The 24,322-nt window shown below is 41.3% G+C and overlaps 1 protein-coding gene and 1 long non-coding RNA gene across 2 annotated transcripts in view; both read left to right on the top strand.

The window, feature by feature from the left end:
- The window catches only part of LOC105562666 (plexin domain-containing protein 2), a 34,116-nt gene that overhangs the window by 7,390 nt on the left and 2,404 nt on the right, over positions 1 to 24,322 (top strand). Inside the window, exons 2-6 of the mRNA XM_012013675.1 lie at positions 21,734 to 21,930; positions 21,973 to 22,290; positions 22,431 to 22,766; positions 22,952 to 23,144; positions 23,664 to 23,873. Coding sequence (XP_011869065.1) covers positions 21,734 to 21,930; positions 21,973 to 22,290; positions 22,431 to 22,766; positions 22,952 to 23,144; positions 23,664 to 23,873 — 1,254 coding nt within the window. The remainder of the gene's footprint in view (positions 1 to 21,733; positions 21,931 to 21,972; positions 22,291 to 22,430; positions 22,767 to 22,951; positions 23,145 to 23,663; positions 23,874 to 24,322) is intronic.
- Positions 6,834 to 8,768, top strand: LOC105562665. Its single transcript, XR_001008985.1, has 2 exons — positions 6,834 to 7,781; positions 8,236 to 8,768. It is a non-coding gene; the product is annotated as an uncharacterized LOC105562665 (long non-coding RNA).

Below are 24,322 nucleotides of genomic sequence, written 5' to 3'. Positions count from 1 at the left end.
TTGGTGTACATGCTTTTGGTTAGCGGTTCACCCCTCGTGCTCCGTTGTTCGAGGCGCACTTTAGGCGACCTACAACTCTCTCTTGCGTCAGAATTCGCAATAGAAATCTATTTATAATTTCACCATGCTTTGTGTACTTCGATATATCATGCGCGTTGCGCATATTCTGCATATTTTATACGCGTCATATTCCAATTGTTCGAGCGTTCTATCACGAGGCGTAATATAAAAAGGAACGAAACTTTGTTAAAAATAAAATTCGTTAAAAATAGATGCTCCGGAAATGGGTTTGGGAAGGAAGATACGAAGCTGCATCGTTTTTCAAATTAAAAAAAATGTTACGTGTTATTTAAATGTAACGTTCTTCTCGCCAGTCTGGCATGCGTCGATAGTGCGTTACTCCCTTTATTACCCGCGCTTTTATGGGTGGCCGTTGGTGCAACGCATATCGCACACCGCGCTCTCACGTTGTGACGAGGATGCGTACGCGCGCCCGTATACGTATCCGGTTTCGGTAACGCGTATCGCCGATACGTCGCTCGACACCGCCGTAATGCGGCGTAATCCATACCGTATATGCCGGTACCGATCGAGCCGTGACAAATATAGCGTCTTTTTAAATAGCTTTGTAAAATTAAAACGCGCGCCGTTCAGAAATAACACTGCCGTTCACGCATCGTTACGCCCGCGGGGTAATTGTGTAATTGAGAGGAACGTTTGGGACATCCCGTACAGGATGTTTCTCCGGCGAATATCTATGGCACAGTGTCTTAAGCCGCTGTTCTTTAAGCAAGCTTACGTGCCGATTATATTCCGCTCATATTCTTCTTAAGCCGCTGTCGCTTAAGTAAGCTTATGTCCCGCTCATATTCTAATGCACGCATTCATACGCGTGCGCGCGGGTCTAGATTAAGACCGGCGCCACGTGTCGGCCTTATCGCGTGACTTTGTTTGTAATGAAAGATATCTTTAACGCGCTTTGTTAAGCAATCGTTATCTCGTGCGTAAACTTCTTACACGTAACTGTAGCGTAATGTAGTATGCGATAAATGTCTCCCCGTAAAACACCTATTTTGTTTCTATCCAATTTTATCCGCAATAAAAGTTCGGAATTTTATCGGTGTATTTATAGATTCAGACTCTTTCATTTAATTTAGCTTGTAGTTTTTAGGTTGTGAGGTATTTTTACCAGGCTCCAAGTTACATCCTGCTTCTTACATCGCGTATCTAATTTCGAGCAATCCGTTTGCGTTTGTTTTAAAATTAGAATTAGACGAGCGGGCAGTTAAACAATCTTTATGGACGCGGGGTTGCAAAGACGCGTTACGCAACGGCGATTGCACGCATCCGCGATTGTAACCCGTTTCTAAAATTAACGGGCGCGATGAAAAGCGTCGCGAAGGAGGATACGTGTCGGAGAAATTTCGCGACGAGGAAAGGGCGCAGCGAGCGCAGAGCGGGCACATGACCGGACACCCACGTGGCCCATTTTATACGGTCATTAAGTCGTCCGCCTTGCGCGAACGGTCCTACCGATTATGCTTGATTGGTCCGTGCCTCGCGCGTATACTCGCCGTCTCATAATTATTAAATGGATGATTCCACGTTGAATCGGACTGCGAACAACCGAGTGTCGCTTTCCGCTCTTTGCTCCAATTATTTTGCGCAAAAATCAATATCGACGCGAGAATTGACGAGAGATTTCAATGCCACAATCACGACGCTCTCTTTCGTGAATATCAGCTCTCATGACTTCTGTCAATTCACATTTCGCGTCAATAAATAAAATAAGTATATGTATAAATAGTTTAGAAAAATGATAAAATTGAAACTACATAGACCGAAATGTTGAAATACTCGCGACACTCTTGTCCGAATTTTCCGTTATTTCAATTCGAGAGAACGTTTTTTTCTATTTCGAGAAAAAGGTTCGCGCAGATAAAAGGGTTAAAGACACTGCAATCGGATGGCAATTCGCGCGTCGCGATTGCGCTGGAAGAATGCAGCCACGGGCGCGAAATTGTGAGTTCGTTGCACTCGAGCCGAGCCGAGCCGAGCCGACGAGCGCGCGTAAGATCGGCGTCTTTACATGCGCGCGCGCGCGCTTAGCGCGTGTACGCGCGCACGCACGCATGCACGCACGTGTGCACGCGTCTCGTCTGGTCACGCGTAGGTGGTGATCATCGCGTGTGTCGCTATACGCCGGAAGCAGCAGACGCTGCTGCACGTACAATACCGGGGGGCCCTTCTGTCCCTTCACGGAGGCATTTTCGCTGACGATTTATCGCCACCGCGTTTACGTTAAAGTGCTATAAGGATCGTCGCATTTACGTTGGAACATCACTTGCCCACCGAAACTTCGCAGTATTATTCTTTTCATTAGGACAATTTCACGTTTTTCAAGTGTATATTTTACAGCTACTTTGGACTGCTTATCCGTTGGAATATTTAATTTCTTTGAAATTTATTTTTTTGAATCACCACATTTTAAACTTCGTGCGTGTACTATTTTGCGGCTCTTCAGTGAAATATCTCTAGCAAGAAAACATGACGCTCACTCGACTATGTAGCACGATTGTAAGCGATAAACGACAAGTTGCTGGCAGGACAACAAATAATCCGACGGTTTTCTTGTTAATTATTACACCGGCGTTCTTTTGACGTCTATAGCGAGGAGAATAAGTGGTTCTGGCGCCGCGCGCGACTCGCGAAGTGCATCTTCGTCGCGCGCCGCGAGACTCTCGCGATGTGCAGCTTTTATTAATGTACCGGCTCCGATATGGGCGATTGGCTCAATTCATTCTCAACGTTATTAGATTGTGTCCGACCAGACACGTTGCGCCGACCGCGCCGAGAATAGATCGCGTGCATTGTAGACGCGTCTTTAAAATAAGACGCGGAATATTGATATTTTCACTGCGGGAATGTTAAATTATCCGGCGAAACACGAGGCTGATTAATTTAAGTCATGCAATTCGAATTAACTTCAACAATTTCGGCACGTCGATTAGAGGACTAAAATATATTTGTCTAATTTCAGTTGCTAAATTTCATTTAATAACGTCGGGAATTAATCATTCGCTCGTAACTAATTGTCTACTGCATATTGATAATATAAAAATAATTCGGGCTAGCTTCGAGAGCTGAAGACCGATGTAAGGGACAAAAGTTTAGATCGCTAATAAATTTTCGAGCTCTAAAGTCATTGTCGAACATTGTTGGAAGTCACTGCCGTGCTCTTGTAACAGATTATTAGATACGTGATTGTCTACTATTACTGTTTTTTTGCCTCGATGGTTAGGTAATTAAACGATGTACATGCATTAAATGCACTTCGTGCAATTCTCGCGCACAATTCCGAAACTAAATTGTATTTTATCTGCAGCAACCTAGCACAATACGGAATTATGTACGCTATATATTTAATGTCTAATTGCTTATAACACTCTTGATTGTACACCTGATTTTGCAAGGACGTTGTAAACGTTGAAATTTCGAATCGTCTTACTAAATATTGTATAGAAAATATTCCATTTTCTTCACCGCAGCACGTCCTGATATGTTACCAAGGGTCAGAGCACAAAGTAACGTAATAGCGCACAGGCTTTGACGTAAACGTAACATCACATGTAATTGGACGTAAGTACGACACACGCCAAGGCTTGTACGCTAATCTACGTTTACGCTTACGTCTTTGTCGTAAGCTATTACGCTGCTTTGCGCTCTGACTCTAATATTTCTACTTCTTCTTATTTGTTATACGCAGCGAAAATCATTCGTGATAACTTTGAATACCGCGCAAAGATAAAGGTTTAAATCAATAATGCGATCGAGTCGAGAGGTCTTCTCTGCGAGCAATTCAAACGCCGAAGAACGCTGGCGGTTGGTATCACCCCATCGACCTCGTTAATGGTAAAAGGTCTTTCAGCGATTGACCGAACGGAATTGCGTACCTTGCAATACATTGCTCGCTTCAATAGGACGAATGATCTACGGGAATTAAATGGAGAGGTCTCGTCAGCGCGAACGACAAAGGAAAATTTGATTTATCAAAGAAAAGTGAAGCAACAAGGCGCTGCCTTGTCGTCACACTGAAAAAAATTTCTGGTTGAATATGGACGAGAATCAGATAATTCCTTTAGGATTTACCAGAATTCCTTTAGGATTTACCAGAATTTCTGTAGGATTACAGGAATTCTGGTAAATCCTAAAGGAATTCTGGTAAATCCTAAACGAATTATCTGATTCGTCCATATTCAACCAGAAATTTTTTTCAGTGCACTTTTTAGGCACCACGTGTATCCAAGGGCATCTGAAAAATGCCTTTTCTTTTTTTATGACGTGAGCAATTTAACATAATTTATGCAACGTTTAAATTGCTGCGAAACTCAGGGGGGCTGCGATTTTAATATCCTCCGAGGCATATTTTGAGGAAAAATTGTAATTTTATTCTCGCAATTTTATTCTCCGCACGATCTTGAGTTTACGATGTCGTTGTTACCACGTGCCGTTGGTGATCGGCTACGTATACCGCGATGCAAAGTAGCTAGCATCATCGTTCACATTACGATGTGTTTGCTCGTCGAGCGAATCCTGCTTACAATTCCGTTTTTTTTTTTCGTTGCTATCTGCTCATTGAGCGAATCTTGCTTGCAATTCTCTCGTGCCTGTTACTATCCGCCGCTATTATAAGTCTACGAATTAACGAACTTCCTTATTTTTGACATATTTATGTTTCCTAGGAGGAATTTAAAAATTACAAATTTACGCACAACACTAGCGAATAATCTTATTGTCGTGTACCAAAAAAAATGTATAGACTGATGTAGGAGCTACGTAAATTATTATAGAGTACGTAGTTCTTTGTCACCTTGTTACAATTTTGTTAACTTTTATTGTTATAATTAACGTAATTTTATTCAGATACGTATTTATTTTCGCATATCTCGTCGACAACTTTCTCAGGTAAATGTAATAGTAAGAGAGTCGAGACTTCCAGAAAGAACAATTCTTCGGGATGATTCATTTAAATATTAACTGTTTTGCGAGCGAAGAAACGTTTTGCGGTCCATTTCTCGGCTTTCACCGCTCTCGCCGTGGACGGAAATTCGCCGTGACGACTCGGCTTATATTTCTTGCCGGGCAGACGCGGGTCTCTGGCTTCCATCGTGTTCGGTATTTCGACGAATTCAGAAGTTGCTCGCGCGAGGATAAATTAGTCGCACAAATATTTACACGACCGGTGCGCCACATGGACACCAGCGCAAACGGCAGCGCGATCGACGCTACAACGCAAGCACGGCCAAGACGTAATGAATTTCAACCGGAGGACCAGGACCGATTAACGCAATTACAACGAAGGCGAGAGAGAAAAATTAATTATCTCGTGCACACGTTTGCATAGAAATTTCTTGTAATCGCGATACTTAAAGGCACAAATGTATATACGTTGTGATGATAATCAAGATATGCATAAAAACTTCCTTGGAAGAATTTATTCTAGGGTGGTCGAATATATCGACACATATACGTATGAATGTACATTTTGATGAATGTACGTTATGTACACTACGAATATATTGAGTTTTAAAAGTACGATTAATCAAACCAATTACGTAACATGCGGAGCGTCAAGGTAGTTCAACTACGTAATGAGAAAATGTTTTTTCAGCTTCTTCTCTCTTCCATTTCTATTGTAATCTCTATCCATTTTTCTATTGCAATCTAAATGGGAAAAAAAGCAGAAGAGTGGAAAGAAAAGCAAGAGAAGAGGCTGAAAAAACATTTTCTCATTTTGGTCCACTCGCTAAGCAACGTTCAGCATAGATATGGCTGATTTGATCATTCGTAAGTTTTATTGAAATTAGTCTTACTCTTATTGCAGTTTTATAGTTATTGTAACAAATATGCACAGCTTGATGTTATATCATTATAACGCAATACGCTTACGCTTAAATATATCGTACACTTTTTTTTTGCTCATTGAAGCAATTATTCCAATTAGGAATTATTCTTGAGTAAGGGCGATTTCATTGTAGTTGCCGATTAATTTCAGGCACGAGAACGTCATTTGCATTTCTCTCACAATTCCGTTGTCCGATTAATTGGGGCAAATGTACCGTTTGCTGGCTCTTGAACGAAGAAAGAAAGACGGTGTCTCGCCTCCGTGTTAGAACGAATCACGGGACGTCCGAGCCGTCTTTTCTGCCGTATTCATTAGCGTTCTCGCGAACTGTACCGATAAATAGAAAGCTAATTACCGCCGGGAGCGCGATTGCTACACAGAGATTTCGAAAGGATCTATTAAATACGGATCTAATTGTCGGACTGATAAAACGCGCCGATTAAATCTAAACGCGCAACTTGAGTCGTACCATTGTTCACTTATTATTTAAGAAAATTTTTAACATATATATTTGACTTACGTGGCTTTTAATTTATTATGTACGTCTAATTAACGTATGTATGTATTTGTTAGATTCAATGCACACTTACTGATTGTGAGTTATATCGCGGACTCCATTGAACGGATCGAAGTTTATGTTCGTCATCGTAGTTGTGCAACACCGCGAGAAATACTCTAGTACTATCCGCGCCAATCGTGCGACGTAATCACAAATGATACGTCAATCGAGCAATTATTAGTGCGATAATTGTGACACATTGCGTCTAGTTTAACGGTAATAGCCTACCCGTCTGTATGAAATTCCGTGATAAAGCTTTCGCAAGGATCAATCTTGGCTGTGAGAATGAACAGGAAACTAAATCTGTGCAACTACAGATATTGAACAATTTAAGATTTTGGCAGTTGAAATGATCGTAAGTACGAATAAACTCTGAACTTCAGTGTATAACTGAAGGAAACGGGATTTGTGAATTGGTTGTTCACGGCCAAGGGTTCGAAGGTTAGAAAAGGAAAATTGTCTCGCGATTTTAATTGTTAGAAGCAGCCAACGCTAGCGCTTTGATCTTTGGACGAACAAATTTCATGTGTGAATCGCGAATCTAGAAAGAGCTGCATCCAGCAGAAAAAGCTGCTTTACAACTGTTATAAATTTTTATGAATCTGATTGGCGTATACTTGTCACGTCATTGTCCATCTAGATTTTCATCGTGATCGATGATTAGTTCATCTAATAAGGACAAAACTAAAGATATCGGTAGTGAATATTTACTTTCAGCGTGTGATGCTCTCTATCGTAGCAAAGCAAAATGTTTTATCATCAAAGTGTTATCAGATGCGTCTATCATTGTCCATTTATAATAGTGAAGAAAGAACTTCTATTTCCAAATATATTTTCCTCATTCTCTTAACTCTCCACTTGCGTTTGTCAGAAATTAATTGTTGCATCAAGTTACAATACCCTGCCAAAGTTCAGCGTTGCGTTACCTCGTAATTCGCGCTTATCTACCGGCATTCATCTATTTAGCCGGTACGAACGTGATAATAATTTTCGCGCGCGCTAACGAGCGCGATTGCGCGTCGGAAAAGTCATCGGAGCGTGTTGCTGACGTATCGCGCGGATATTTCCTCGACGAAGGAGACCGTCGGCGACAGGTGTGCCAGGCTTGAAAAGTCGCCTGTCGTTTCCTCCGCGACCACGCGGTCACGTCCTTGCGTTTACGTAAGCACCGCGCGACTGACGCAAAAACCATCGTCCCATTCCTCTCGGCGAGTCGCCGCCCTTTTCGCTGCGCAAAACGTCTTCATCGGGAGCGGTTTTCAATCCTTGAAGAGGATCGAGACCGAAAAATGTACCGCGCGTAATGTGTGAGTAGATGTGAGTAGATTAAATTAATTAATATACGCTAAATTAAAAATATATGTTACATTCTACTGTAATATGCACGCGTATTAGCCAGCACCCACAAATTAAACGTGTGATATTGCGTTACAATCACATTAAAATTTGAGCTCAACATTCGCAAATTAAAAAAATATCACGAGAAATTGTCAGAAAGAAATATAAATAAAAAATAGATAAAAATATTTTTTAATTAGATTAATATTATAATAGAACAATTTCTGCGATGCATCGTAGCTTTTAATGTAATACGAAAATTAATTTGGCTTATCGCGACTTATTAAAGTGACTTTTATCTCTGGACGCGAAGTCGCACATGGCGGTGTTTTAAATCTATCCCCAACATGTAACACACAATTGTCCGGATCCGTTTACGTTCTGGTGCAAGGCCAGGAATTCTCGTGTTCACTTTATTCCTTTTCTCGGAAAGAAGACACATGGGACGAACAATGGTCGCTTTCACCGAAAACCGCGACACTCGCGAAGGAATGGATTTTCAGAGAAACAGAACAGACGAGAGGTCTTTGCCCGTCGCTGTTGCTGCCCTTCTCGCACAATTTGTGTTCTACGTCTCGCTCTTTGCCTGCCTTTTTGCAATTTCATACTCCGAGAGAAAATGGAAGAGGAGAGACTCATTTCATGACGGTAACGGTTTGCTGGTGGCAAACGCACCGATGACGACAAGACGACACTTGCGTCGCGCTCGTGTCATTATGTCGCTCGCTGGCCTGAAAACCCTTTTGGCGTGTCGGCATGTTTAGCGTTAGAAAATTCGCGCCGAAATCATGTATTACTTTTCGACAAGAAAATCGATCCTGAATGCTATTCATATAAACGGCTCTCAATGGAGCCTCGACCTTACAAAAACCGTTCGAAGGAAACGTTTGTTTTTCGTTTCGTTTTAAATTGTAATTACTTAATTTTAAGACATCGTTCACCCAATAAATGATAAATTTTGACATGTCATATACGCAAGAGAACTGTCTTATATTATTTCTCTTAAATCCTCAATTAAAATTTTAGACGTGCAAATTGATAATTGTACATTATTCGACTTGCAAATTGTTTCTTGCTTAATTTCGTTTATATGATTTTTCAATATATTATTAATATAAATACAAATATATAAATCTCACCTCACCGATTTCTCCGCTGTTGCCCGATGCCTCCTCGGCCTCCTCCTCCTCTCAGATTTCCTTGTTGCACTTACACAACACTAACTCGCGAAAATCATCGATCGCGCGAAATTTCGGCACTCCCGTACGCGATGTGAGATACCGCGAAACGCACGAAATATTGAAAAACGACAGAGCGAATTACAGCGCGAACGTCGAAATCACACACAAATTTCACGCACAAGTTTCTCTCTTTTCCCGAAAATAGAACGGATTACACGAAATCGATAGATAATTAAAAGCGCGGTGCGTAAACGTGATGTAACCGCGACAAAGTACCACGGTTCACATTCATATTTTAGATGAGTTAGTCTCGTGAAATACCTATGTACGTTGATAAAGAGCCGTCGCCTCAACACGCAATTCGTTTCTCAGTTACTCGTTACTGATAAAGGTGTACAAATTGATAGCGTTTTATCCCTACATTCGTCGCGATCGAGTCTTGGAAACCGATAACGCAAAAGTAATAGCACGCACGGGGCGACTCTCGCCACTGCCTGCCGGCTCGACGTTCGGCGAGCGAGTGAGACGCAGCGACCTTCAGGTACACGATGGCACGCAAAAACATCATACGTCACCGCGCCGAGTGGAAAACAACAAAAAAAACGTTGAGAATTCGTTGGCCCGCTTAAGGCCTTCACACATAAAATTCCGTAAGGACGTAAAACGTAAGCATAAGAAAATCGACCAATCACAGTCGAGAACGTAAGGCAATGACGCAAGTAGTAGCAAATCCAACCTGTTGATTTTCTTACGCTTACGTTTTACGTCCTTACGGAATTTTATGTGTGAAGGCCTTTAATCGTCGCACGATACCGCGCCGAGTGAAAAACAACAAAAAAACGTTGAGAATTCGTTGGCCTGCCTACGTAATGGAAAATTCCGTACTTAATATTTTATTGTACATTACTTTGTTCCGTGACTGTTGCTACGTTTTGCGTATTTTTGTATAATTATTTGTTATATATATGTACAGGAGAAAAAGTAAAGACCGTAAAAGCGCGCGCGTTAGCTAGTTCTTCTATAAAAGTTTGAATAATAAAAAAGTATTTGTCAATCCAAAACTATTTCTGATTATAGCGAGCTGCGTTTGCTCTAGAATGTACAATCGTAGAATGTAGGCGAGTCTTGTTAGCACGATCCACATATATTGTCGTTACGAAGGGTTTATCGCATCCTACGTACGATCACGATGGTCGTAACAGTTAGTGGCACTGTGAGTTACGACACGTTCGTTATATTACGTTCGGACCGAAATGCGTGTGCCATTGGCCGATCCATTGACCACGTCGAGTTTTGATTCTTCTTAACGACTCTTCAATTGTGTGTTATCGTCGCGGATGCGTTTAATATATAGCCCGCAATGTATAGGTGCGATCAAGCGTGTCAGATCGTCGCGTTTCAATTACTCAACAAAACGATACTCTCCGGGACGAAACAAGTTTCTTCCCCGAACTCTTTAAGCGCAAGATGAAACTTTGATACGAGTTATGAAATACAAGAAAATGTCAAAAAAAAGATAACTACAGAGAGAATGATGAGATTAGTTTAGCAGTTATATTGAGAGAGAAGAAAAGATGAGAATAAAAAGTGTCTATTCTACATTTTAAATTCTTTGGAGTATTAATCAAATTCGTGGAATCTTTGATAGTGCGACCTCCTCGCCGGTCATGTTCTTCCGATTTTGCGGGATATAGAGTTTGGAAATTCAAATTCTTGAGAATGAAATTGTTAGAACTTTGATAGTGCGACCTCCTCGCCGGTCATGTTCTCCTGATGCTTTTTCGATTTAATGAGATATAGATTTCGGAAATTTAAATTCTTGGAGTGCAACTCGCACTATCAAAAATGAAAAAGTATCAGGAGAACATGATCGGCGAGGAAGTCGCACTGTCAAAAATTCCAAGAATTTAAATTTTCGAAATCTATATCCCGCAAAATTGAAAAAGCATCAGAACATGACCGGCAAGGAGGTCGCACAGTGCGACTCTCATTGCCGCATCCGACGGAAATTATATGATTTATGATATAGTTTGCAAAAAGATTTCAATCTATGATCGTTCGACTTTTATTGATTTCGCGATTATGAGGAAATCCAAAAGCTAGAAATATAAACCAGACGCCTAGATAAATTTCTTTGATGTCGGTAATGTGATAAATTATAACAGAGCATTACATATATTTGCGCTGATGATGGTTAACAGATAATTTTGAGTTTGCTTCGCGAGGAAATGACCGATTTTCGATTCGCCGACGGTTTCGAGATTACCGGTCTGTGGCCATCGATGGATGGCAAGGCATCACGCAAGACAGGAAGAAACATCCCTAGCATCGCGTTTACGTATGCAGTGAAGCGTGGACGGGCGATTGTGAGAATTTCTCACGTGTCATTAAACTGTTGCACTTCCGACAACGACCGCTATTGTAAACCTTTGTTCTATTTCTCCCTTTCCCTCCCGCAACTTGTAAATAAGAAAAATTATATGACTCGTGGTTTCCGAAAACAATTCCCATTTCAACTTTTTTTTCTGCTAAGATTACATATGTTTCAACATTTTAAGTTTTAAAACGTTCATCAAATACGACGCTTACTAACGATGTATGCATTCTGGAGAACACTTGGTATAACGACTGTGCAAGTCAATAGAGAACACTTAAACTACATGGATGACGAAGAAGATATTTGCTTCATCGAACATTATTTTTCTTCGATAATATTGACGATACTCGGAGCTGAGATGAGATCTTTCGTCGATCGTAATTCAATGCAGAGCGCTAAATTGTATAGAATTTTCAGGAGACGAAGGCAGGAAAAAAAGGAAATGGGAATGGTAATATCTCACGGCGATACTGTTACATTGTGTATACGTAACGATCCTTTCCGCCGATATGATTCCAGAAACGACGGATACGATTTAATTGCGGTGATGGAAGCTGCGATGTTACAACGAGATATTGAAATATGAGGGCACGGGAAGGGAGGAAGAGGGAATGACAATTCATGTTTCCATTTAGAAGATGAAGCCATCTTCCGGTAGCTATTTGTTCCGTAAAGTCACACCATGCTTTAAAATCACGAGATAAATGTTATCCATAAAGATACCCGAGAAAACAGCCTGTGGCACTTCAGATCATCGAGTGTTATGTTTCAGCTGAAATTTTTATTTTAATTCTTCATTAAAGAAGAAATACAAGATTGTATAATAACGGACTTGATATTTTCATTGTAAAGGGATTAGAGTAGTAGAACAACTAAGAAGCGCGACAGGCGAGGTTAAAGAAAGAGAAAGAATATTTCTATTAGTATAAGCAGGATATGTTTAGTCTATCATGTCACTTCCGGATGATAGAGTTTATGCAACCTCTTGAGTGTCTTATCCGTATCACCGACAGTTATGTCGGCGTGTAAAAATAGCATCGTTACGGACGTGTTCCGCATATACTTGTCTTTACGGAGCTGGGTATATTCATTACAAATGCATAAAAATTTCGAAATAAAAGAATATGTTGATAATTAAAATACGACAACTGGATCACTCGAGCTCAAAATAATATTAAGTTGGTGCAACAGCTTTCTTATAAACGTTCCTTCAAATTGTTCAAATAAAAAAGATTTGTATTAAATAGACTTTGTATTAAATAAACAAATTAAGTAGAAGAACTTGAAGTTTTAGACAATAATTTGGCTAGCGAAATTCTTCTTCCTCGTGTATTAGGCTTAAAGCCTGTTTTATCAAGTTTGTTTTGTAGAATGATAGAACCATCCATGGTAATCATTACCAGATCTGGGTGTCGACGATATACGCAGTAATTTTAATTTTAACATCGCCAAGAATGCCGAGTGTTTCGATTCGATAACGCGACGCCATAATTCGATGCCCGTCATTTTGGCGAAGCAAGAATTCAACCTCCAAATCGGACAAACTGGCCGTTAGACGCATGGAATCTGGGGCAGCTCGTATTCTTATTTGCTACTGCGTCTAGAAACTACGACGTAACTTAAAATAACCCGTACATTTTCTTGCGTCGCGTCGCACCAATGCCAAAACGGGTTCTGGTCGGGCTATTTTTATGGGGTTTCTCCTATGATACGGGGACAATCTTCAGTCACGTTTTAAAAACTGGTTTCTTTGGCTGAGTTCTGCAACTTGGACAGAGGAACGCCCACGTTCCGCCGATTGAAAACACTAAGGCCCGGTTGCACCAACGTCACGTAATTTTTAAACTTTACCTTAATTCACTCTTTGTCTCTTTCTAAGGGAAACAGTTGGAAAGAGACGAAGAGTGCAATTAAGCTGAAATTAAAGTTAAGCGACGTTGGTGCACAACCGGGCCCGATACTGATAATTTGGAGAATTTTAAATCATTTACGCTGGAATCGATTTTGTACTTGCCTCAAGCTTTTCGTGATTTAATACTAACGTTTAAGCCCGTATCAGACTACGAATTGAGATTAGATTGAAATTTGACCAATTAGGGTAAAAGTTACTAAACTTGAAATTAGTAAACTTTACTACGATTGGTCAAACTTCAATCTAATCCCAATCTCAATCCGTAGTCTGATACGGGCTTTAGTGCGGACATTTATCAGAAAAAAAATTTTTTTATCGAGGAGTGATCCATCGATAATCGACTCGAAACTTATGAATATCATAGATCTTGATATTTTTAGAGTATTCTCTCCATGTATCTTGTAAAACTTGCGAAAACGAAAATAATATTAATTAACCATGATAAAAATTACTGCACGGAACTATAGTACGAGAAAATAGCAGCGCGTTTATTATTAATGTTGTTTATCGATAAGAGCACGATACGAGAGCGTAATTAGATGTTCAATAAAAATACGATTACGAGAAGTATAGTTCGCAATAAAATTATTCTTGCGACGGATACCCGGGTATGTTTTCTGTCCGCGCAGCGAGTGTTTTTCTCCACTCGCTCGAAGGCGACGTCTGGAAGTCGGACGTCTTGTTTGGGTTCTCAATCGATTCGTTGATATGCTTCATCTTCTACGTGTTAACACCGCCTTCGTGATCATCATAATGTATGCGCGCTCGCTCGTATTTGGCATTGGCAAAAGCAAATGGCGTCAGATGACGCATTCTGTAGCCGACCAATACTTTGTTTCAACTCTGTGTCATCTGCCAACGTCCTTTTGCTCATTAGAATACTCAAGACCTTGGGCGGCGGTTTGTATTATAATTACGGATTATATCGCTCTGCAAACTAGGATGATTAGCGATTTTAATCAACAGAATCGCGTCGTTATTTCTGATAACAGAATGTTATCTTTATTACGCCGATAACGCTATTTGTATAATACCGTTATATTGCAATAGATAAGAAACGTCAGACCGGAATCATTATTTCCCCAAGGTATTTCTGGTATTTTAAATATCTAGAAGTAATGCCATTGAAAAACAATTTTAATTTTCAAACACTTTCGTGTTGCACCATAGCTTCATTTTCTTCGAAATTTGCTCCAGAATTTTTCAAAAGATCTCTTAGTACTTGTGCGCAAATCTTTTAATTCAGACTTTATTTTCAAGGCCGCGAAAAAATACTGACTTTTTTTTCGATCCGTTTCATCTTCAAAATATCGCTGTTGAAATGTTCTTTCAAATTTTGCTTCCGTTGTAATTTCGTGAGTTTAAGAACATCTGAATTACTCTCATTACAATTCACGCTCTCTCCGGCATAACAGCGTTCTCGCGAAACGTTTTCAGCCACTTGACTCATTAGCCGCTATCAGGCTCTAAACCCGCATCTGCTTATTTGTCGAACGAGAGAGAAAGAAAGAGGCGCGTTATCTCGGGCGAGCACCCACAAATGCACACATCACATTTGCATACCCGGTCTTTCTTGCAGTTTTTCCATCTGACTTTTCACCGCAAGAGCGGCCTTATCTAGGACAACGGTTGTGCACTTTGCTCGAGTCGAATCGCTCCGGTCGTTAATTTCGGATTCGCTTCGCGAAAGCGCCTCTAGCAAGATAGTCTTATACAGATATGAATTGGATTAGATATTGTTATAGATATTGATTAGATATCGTTGAGAGGAAAATTATCGAAATTTTTACTACTGTTGATTTCATTGAGCGCAAAAAATCGTTCTATGACATAATCTAAAAATACGTAGGTATCTTTTTCAGTTTCATAGCACCGCGCTTTTTCCAGCACTGAATCTACAAAAGTCAAGTTTCTACGATACAACGATGAATCACGAGAAATCTAAGTAGTTTTATTGGAATAATAAAGAATGAACGATAGAACTCGGAAGAGATCTAGAATGACGAGAAAATAAACTGCGAGACGTGCGCTCATACACAAACCAGCCGTCACAGCTATAATTGGCGATTATTGGCATGTTAGATCATTAGGAGCTGCGAGTCGCTTCGGTCCTCTACTCTTGTCTGTTATCTTGTTAGTACGCAGTCCTATGTAAACTGTGATGTTGGCGTGATTGATGTGATTTATCTTGGACACAGTTTGCGGAGACAGGTAGTCTATTATCCGCAAGAGTTGGCTCTCCAGCTTTATCATCTTGACGAATTGTCCCACACAGTGGCGGGCCTCGCTCTGTTTATCTTGATATTTGATATATGCTGTTTTCACCAACGTCGTTTAACCTTGATTCTAATTTCATTCACCCAACTATCCCCTTCCACGGAAAGAAAATGTAGCTGCCGTAGCTAAAAGCATGTGGCACTAAATTTTAGTTGTAAATTATGGACAGCTAGTATTTCAAAAGTTTTACATTGGATATTTTCGCACGAATACCTGCGTTTGGTACGCATTGGCTCTCTTCCCCCCACCAAATTAAGCTAATATTTACTTGTGATAGCTAAATATTTTGCTACTGCGCTTATTGTGTTAGGTGCGACAGCCGTTTGCTGTGCTTTAGAAATTTATAGTTATGGCAGCAAAATATTTTTAGCACACCATGACTAGCTACGGTAGCGAAATTTTTTTCTTCAGTTTAGACGGAGACAAAAGACGATTTAACCTAAGATCAAAGTTAGACGACATTATTCATGTAAAAGTGTCATATAAATTGCATAATAATATCTTTGTTAATGCAGGTCGTAGTGAAATTTCACGGAACGTAGGAAAATAATCGAGCATACAAATTGGCTAAAATATCCTATCAATATTCAAGGCGCGGCTTGCATTACTAATCCCTTTGGAATTCTCTGATATTTTTGCACACCGGAAAAGCGTGGCAGGAAAGATCGGGAAACGTTTCGATCGCCTGCGCGCTTGCATCTCTCGCGGCGCTTCTTATTATCTGACATTTGAACCGCGGATTTCTTTTTGCGGCGAATTACGCGAGTCATCGATGAAGTCATCGATGAAAATGTTGTTTTATTATAGATTTCATAAAAACATTTCCTCATCAATAGAGTTTCATAATCCTCGTGTTCCTTTCAGCGAAATTTTTTTTTCTCCCGTTCGATCGCGAATTTCGTTGAGAGTCGGGGAGGAAGGAATGACCGCGGATGTGGGTGGCTTGATGGCAGCGCGCGTAACATTGACATTGATTGCGGTGTCGTTTCCGCCCTGATATCGCGGATCGTGGCAAAATGTGAAAGGAAGCGGAAAAAGCATGATCGTAATGAGATTAATGGGCGCGCCCTATTATCGGACGTACATGGAAAACCTTTCACGCACACGCTATTACCAGCCCGGTAAACAAAATGTGCCATGAGAAATGATCGATCCGAGTGAGGTAGGTCTACGTCGTTTACATGGTATCACAATATCGTGAAATCGCGATCCGTTTTAGCTCCAATAATATCCGATTACTTATATAGATACGCGGGAACTTCAAGGGGTATATTAAACAACAAAGTTGTAATATACTTTGTACAAGAAAATGCATAAGGCTCTGGCGTAAAATCACAATTCGAAGGAATAAAGGATGTAAGAGCCAAGACAGAATATTATAGTGTCTAAATGATTTTAATTTTTCAATTTATTGCGAAACATTTACCTCAGCCAGGGTTTGAACCTGGACCTCCCTTCTCACTAATTCGACCACTATAGTATCCTGTCTTGGCTCTTATATCCTTTATTCTTTCGAATTGTAGCAGAAGTATTATTACGTTTCGTTAGAGTTAAGTGGAAAAATTCCCTTTTATTTTTTCCAAGGGAAGAAACAGAATGTTCTGCAATTGATTTCTCTCTGCTTGTCGTGTTTTTATGAAAATCGATAAGCACCATAAATAACGGATGATTTATTCGTGGTCGCGCTAAAGTCGATTAATCGTCGCGAATGAATCCAAGGACCCGTCGTCGATCGCGCGACACAACTGAATCTCCTTAAAAAGATTTAGAACGAGGACACGGGCGCGCGCGCTTGCCCGCGAAATTGCGAACGGACTCTTCGGAGAGGAGGGCTATTTTTGTTACACGCGCGATCTGCCCGATCTAATGAAAGCCACATCCCATATTCATCAATTCGTTCAATCTGCAATTCATTAAAACCTTAAGCGGCCTCGTGGGAAAAAGGTGGCCATCGTTTCGCACATACAGTTATGTTTATTTATCGAACTATTAACCCCCTCCACATGTGAGCCAGGAATTCCCCAAAGCTAACACCTAAACATTCCTCGCATAAAAATTAATGTCGCACAAGTAAATTTCCTCAACCAAGCCGGTCAACTTTCAATCTGTAATTAATTTTTCTTCCTCATTGAGAAATGTGACGAAGAAATGTTTTCGAGATTCGCATTCGGGTCAATTAGGAGCGGCGCGTGTAAATGCTTTTATATAATAATTAAAATAATCGGGTTAATGAGACCGGCGGGTGAATATGACACTGCATTTTCCGGCATTAAAAGTAATTGCCATCGTGTTTTTAATCGTTTTATAACGACTGTTATCGTCGGTACATGTTTGCCGCACAATTTCGCTTCAGACTGATAAAAAAAAAGTTTTTTTAATTAACCGGACAAACTCCGAAGTACAGAATGGTCTCGAGGAAAGATACTTGTGTACAGGTTTCTACACGCTTGCTTTTTCCTTCTCCATTATTAGCTTATCTTGACTTTTTCATTCACATCGCTAAATAATTCCGAGGGACACGTCATCTATTCTTTGTCGTTCGTTTTAGGCGTAAAAATTGCGACGTGGGAGCATCCTTTTACTCGCGTCGTCTAAAAATATGTCGCGCGTACGTGTGGATGCGTCGAGACGCCGCGCCGAGGCGGTCTCGCCTTATCTTCGCCGGAGCCGACGCGCGTTTTAATCAGCGACGCAGAGATACCATATACACAAAGCTATCCTTTAAAATCTCGCACACGTTTAATGAGTATCGCGCGAATATTAATTGCGCCTGTGAGATACGGCGGTGTATTGCACTTCGATGCGCTGCACAATCGACGTGGCTGTGTCGGTCGTCGGTGCTGTTCGTATTTCGAGTATTATCACCCGAGCTAATTAATGTTGAGCGTTCGAACTGCACCCAGAAAAACCAGTCAAACAAATTTTCTTTGACTTTTATTCAATTTCAAAGAAATAATTTCTTTACTTTAACCAACATTTTATTCGATTGAGACTGGAATCTCTAAGAAAATTCATTTCTTGAAATCTAGCAAACGTCTTGGTCGAAGTGAATAAAAATTTAGTAGATTCAACGAAACATGATTTCAACGTATCTCATTTGTTTAATGATTTTTAGCAAAAGAACTGTAACTAGATACTTTTACAAAGTAACTTTCCCAACTCTATGTATTCTATAATTATAGAAACGTCCAGGCATTCCTGCCTATCTGTGTACATTAGCAATCACCGATGTCTTTCCGCATAAATTTGTGCACATTCCGGCACATTTTTGCATTTTGCATATACTCTGGGAAAAAAAGGACAGCTAGCAACCCATTTTGGGGGCCACAATTAGTAATCGAATTAGAGTAGGTCGAGTAGGTGCATGGAAAATGTACATGTGTTCTATCTGTGCCTAAATTCATGTGGGAAGGCACCAGTGATTCCTGGTGTACATTTTGCGTTTGCCGTGAATGCAGGATACTTTTTCCCGACTCGTCTTCGCAGTAAGAAATTGTTCTTCAACCGTGCCATTTAAGACGCGGCGTAACTTCGCATTGACATTCACTGATAGCGTCCAAGGCTGCGCGTCTTGCACGACGTCTGGTCTACGCGCGGAATGTCGCCGCGACGCGAAAATGCGCCGGGAAGGAAAAGAATGGGAAACGTACTCGCGTGTGAAACGCGCGAGATCGAACGTTCTGGAATAAAAGAAATATTTCTGACGCGTGTCGCAACTCGCGGCGTATCTCGCAATTCTCCTCGTGACCCGCAGTCTCTCAATAATTGCGGCAAATAATGTTAAAGCGATGTAACGTGGGAGGCACACAATACGTAAGCGGTCTACGCGCTCGACTGCTTCGCTCCGCTTCTGTTCAATTTAATTTGTTCAAGAGTACCTTTCTACAAGCGTATTATATTCACGCGAAAGTTTAACGCGCTGTCCACGCATGTCGTACGTATATTACTGTTATCACTCCGAAATGGTCGGCGTTGTGAATATTAATTCCGCGAAAGTCGGTCGCAAACCTCATAAATTTACATTACGATTCGCGAATTATGTATCCGAAATAACGATTGTACAATTAGAATAATTACATCCACCTCGAGTGACGACAGTCGCGATCGTGCATCGACGTGACGATTGAATCGCGACGACACAATATGCGTGCGCGAAAACTCGACGCAGCTTCACACGTTGCCCAAGTCGCTTGCGTTTACGATCTGCGCAATTCGGCGAAGCGACTTTACGATTCGCCGCGGCTATTAAGAAATCGAGTCGATTCAGCGGTGCACGGCTAATGAAACTTGCTCGTATCTCTGAGAATTGACTCATTCGGTGAAAGTTCTCCAAGCACGCTTTGATAGCAGTTTTTCGGCGGCTTTATGCGTTGACATTATTTTCTTTTTATCTTTCTGCTTGTTCAACGAGCGACATTAGTCTACAAATTAGCGTTTGTCGTTAATTCCGGTTGTTCGATTAATCACTTTTTCTCGCACGCGCGTTTGGTCATTTTTCAGAAAATGTCTGAAATAATGATTTGGAAATTTAAATCACGGCACGAAATTCTTCAAAAGGGAAAAATAACAGATTTTAGGATTATTAAAGGGAGATAGTTTTGCAGCGAGGAAAAAAGGGCCAAGATAGCAGACTGCCCGGGTTGATTGGTTTCGGCTTGCGCTTTTACATTGACGTCAAGCTTGCACGTTCGCTCCGATTTGTCGGATCGTCAATTATTGCTCTATCCGGTCGATCGTGCCGCCTAACTTCCCGTTCCTCTCCGACGTTTCTACACGTTCTTTTACGGCACAGAATAATCATCATCTATTAACTGAAAAATTATCAAATCTATTTACTAAAAGAAAATTTATTCCCGATTTTAACCATCTAATTTTAAGCGACAAAAACTATTCTCGACGCATTTATATTTCTCGCAACCTCATTTAGTATAAAAATAAGATAATTCGTATTTGTCCGATTTTCTATCATTCTAACGAAACGTCAACCTCAAAACTTAATTGGCGTTAGCAAAGCTAGTCCACAAAATGAAGAAAATATTAATTCATATCCATATTTATGTAATGTGGGATTCATATCGCGGCCGATAAATTGTAACTAGAGTATGCAGAATATGTTAAGGCGGTACGCGCGCGATAGTAATTTGTAAGGATCCTGGCAACGAATTTAATGTGAACGGTGGGTTGTGAAAAGTTTATCCCGTGCCACTTTTGCCCCCGAACTGTCCATTAATCGCACCGCGGCTATCGCGAGCGTAGAAATCGAGGTTAATCCGCGTTTCATGGCACTGATCTCGGACACCCGGCGATGGGCTTGACGTTGATGCATCGGTTAAATGGACACCCGATCCCCTCGAAGGGAATCACTCTCGGCGAACCTGTGCGAACCGGAGACAATGCACGCGATGCAACACGGTCATGTGTGTGTCATAGATTGGTCCTAGTCATCATTCAATGATCAGTCGTAGTATCGTAATTGCAACGCGAGCTCAAGGACGAGTCTTTGTCTCGCGATAGACACGGAACATATTTCTCTCCATAAGCTTGACGGTTAAGAATTTTTTAAATCAAATATAAAATAAAAACACACTAAGATTCATCAATTTCTTTCTTAACTCTTAACCAACCGCGTTCCACTCGAATAGCGTAATTAATCACTTTGGGTTCTCACGAGCTCGTTAAGCTTTTTGTTATGCATAACATTTTCTAAATTAGAAATTTAATCTTATATTTAATTTCTATTTTTACTTTGATTAATAAGCAATCTCGATTGTTCACCAGTTTGCTAGAAAAGAATATGACCTAATGTAATATTCTGCTTAAGCTCTTCACTTATTAAATTCAGAATAAGTGGGCTACAGGAATGCGTTATTAATTAAGAAAGATTTCTTAAATTTACTTAATATATAATAAATCATTTCAACCCATTAAAAATTGCCTCTAAAGTAACTTATTTTTCGTAATATCGTTGAATTTAATCTTCCTGTAAATAATGTTCCCCGTAAGATTACTTAAAATTTCTTGTACAAATTTCAAATTAAATTTTCTAGTGTTATTTGTTTCACTCTATTTCTGAAAAATCTGAGAAAAGACAAAAACGTGTACTCTAGTATTAGAACCTATTTCTTTTCAATATGTCTCAAGATTTCGACGTTAAAACTAGAATGCGCTTTCTCCTACATTGCAGACCACTCTTACTACAGTTACGCTGGATGGAATGGCAAGTCGTCGTTCGATCACCTGTTTTCAAATATCAGGCTGATCGACGGCGAGGATGTAGCGAGGGTACGCCGTGCGGCACCTGACAAATCGGTGGTGGCAACCGAGCAGAAAGCAGAATTACTTAAGGACCAACCTTTGACGCAGCCGCAACCACAGCAACAGCAGCAGCCACCACAACCGCATCAGCAACCCCAGCAGCAGCCACAGCAACAGCAGCAGCCACCACAACCGCATCAGGAACCCCAGCAGCAACCACAGCAGCAATCGCAACCACAACAGCCGCAGCTACAACAACCGCAGAAACAGCAACAGCAACCGCAGAAGCAGCAGCAGCAACCAGCCTCACCAACACAACCGGCGACGTCAAACACAACCAATGCATCCACCGACGTAACATACTCGGCGGCTTACTCGACCAGCGATGCCACGTCCACCACTGTTCGGCCATCCGGCTCTGTCTCTAGCCCCAAGCCGGATTTTAAGAAGAAGGCGTCGCAGGCAGCAAACCCTGCAACCGACACAGTAAGTATTAGTGGTGGGTCTATCGAATTGTTTTTACGCTCAGATTCGCAGGTGAGGCGAAATATCTCTAATTTTGTCAATCGCATCGAAAACGTGATCGTTTAACAATTTTGTACCCGTTTGAAATCCGTTCGCCTTAGACGCTGCACATATGGGCGAATCGTACCCTGTCGATACGCAATATCACCGACACTGGCGAGGTGAAGCAGTCGGAACCGCCGGCGGCAAAGAACGCGGCAGAGGACGCGATGAAAATCGACGATATTGACGATATTTCGATCAGCAAATTTTCTGACGTGACTAATACCACGCTCATGCAGAACAACATCACCAAGATGGTCAACGACACGCATCAGTATTACAACAGCACTTTTATCATCAACGACGGCATTTGCAAGAAATACTGGGTCGACTTGGATAATCACCCGGATCTGAGGGTCAATCATCTGCTCAGTCAGAGCCATCGACGTGCTGCGGTGAGACTCGCTTGCCAGTATTTCGCATTACAACGACTGTTGTGAGAAATTGAGAATGATATAGAAAGAGCAGCGACTACTACGTACCGTACAAATATGACGTCCATTTACATTCAGAATATTCAATCCCTAATTTCGCTAAGGATAAGTTTCAGAATTGAGCAGCGATTCGCATACTGTTGCAGACCGTTAAGCTCACGTTCGACTTCCCATTCTACGGCTACAACGTGCGCAATATCACTATCGCTACCGGCGGTTTTCTGTACACCGGCGACTACGTGCACAGCTGGCTGGCTGCCACCCAGTACATTGCACCGCTCATGGCGAATTTCGATACCCGCCTGTCAAACACCAGCTACGTCAAGTACGCTGACAACGGTGAGTCATCGGAATCTCGGACGGCGTTTTCGTGCCATCTGAAGGACGTTCGCTCTTACATGTTCCTCCGAAGTTAATCGTTGATAATCAAAGCCCGTTGCAATCGAGCCGCTTAAGCGAGATTCTTCACGTGTTTGCGTTTGCCGTGGCTTTCAAATAACTTGCGCCTTTAAGATTTAAAGAAATCTTATTGCGATAAGCGAGTTCTTCTAAAATCCCGCATGCTTGTCGAAAGAGTCGATAGGCCTTTCGGATCCTTCTAAGCTGGTTTTCTAAATCCTTTCTCCTCGTCGAGCTGATCGTGTCGCAAAGCGATCGCGTCAGTAGTCAATCAGCAGCCTCTAGGTGAGAGAGGAGGGCGAGAGAGGAAGAATAAATCGGCACGACGATTTGCCGATCGTAATTACACGCCTCGTCAAGCAACCGGTGGCAAAGAAACACGGGCGCAAAACAGTCGTCGGAGTCGTGCACGGATCGCAGCGCGAGATTGTTATATTCCCTTTTTGATCTGTGCGGCAGGTACGGCGTTTACGGTCGAATGGGAGAAGGTGGTGCTGCAGGACAAGCCAGCAGACGGAGAGTTCACTTTCCAGGTGACCTTGCATCAGAACGGAGACATCGTGTTTGTCTATTCGGTGATACCGCTCCCTCTCAAGGAAATCGAGGACACGATGCATCCCGTCAAGGTCGGCCTAAGCGATGCCTACATCATGGACCGAACCGTGTTCTGTGAGTGTTCGCTCGCTTATTACCCAATTTGCGTAACCGTCGCGGGATAATATCTGCGCCATCGCTATTGATCTCGTCGGACATAGAAAAACTTTTGCGCGAATTGACGACGATGTTCACTGGACTCGGTCTGACTTGACGTCCGAGAAACGACCGGAAATTACATACGAAGTAGCGTAACTTCTACGACTTTCTACGATGACAAACTCGTATGGTCCATCACTTTCGCAATAAAAGTTACGACAGACATTCACGACGTAGGATTTCAAGTTATCGCGCGCAAAATATTATTCGGCGTATTTAAATTACACAAGAACATGCTCCAATTTATTAAGTTCAAATATAAATTCTCGAAGTTGTGATTTAAATCACATATCGCGAATGCTTATCGTCTCTCGTGCAGATTCAAAATCGTTCCAATACTTGAAGATACACCACGAAAATTCAAT

This window comes from Vollenhovia emeryi, unplaced genomic scaffold, assembly GCF_000949405.1.
Source record: "Vollenhovia emeryi isolate VEMERY1.0 unplaced genomic scaffold, V.emery_V1.0 DF939185.1, whole genome shotgun sequence".
NCBI classification, from domain to species: domain Eukaryota; kingdom Metazoa; phylum Arthropoda; class Insecta; order Hymenoptera; family Formicidae; genus Vollenhovia; species Vollenhovia emeryi.
The sequence above is the reverse complement of the archived record's forward strand: the minus strand, read 5'-3'. Positions and strand labels throughout refer to the sequence as shown.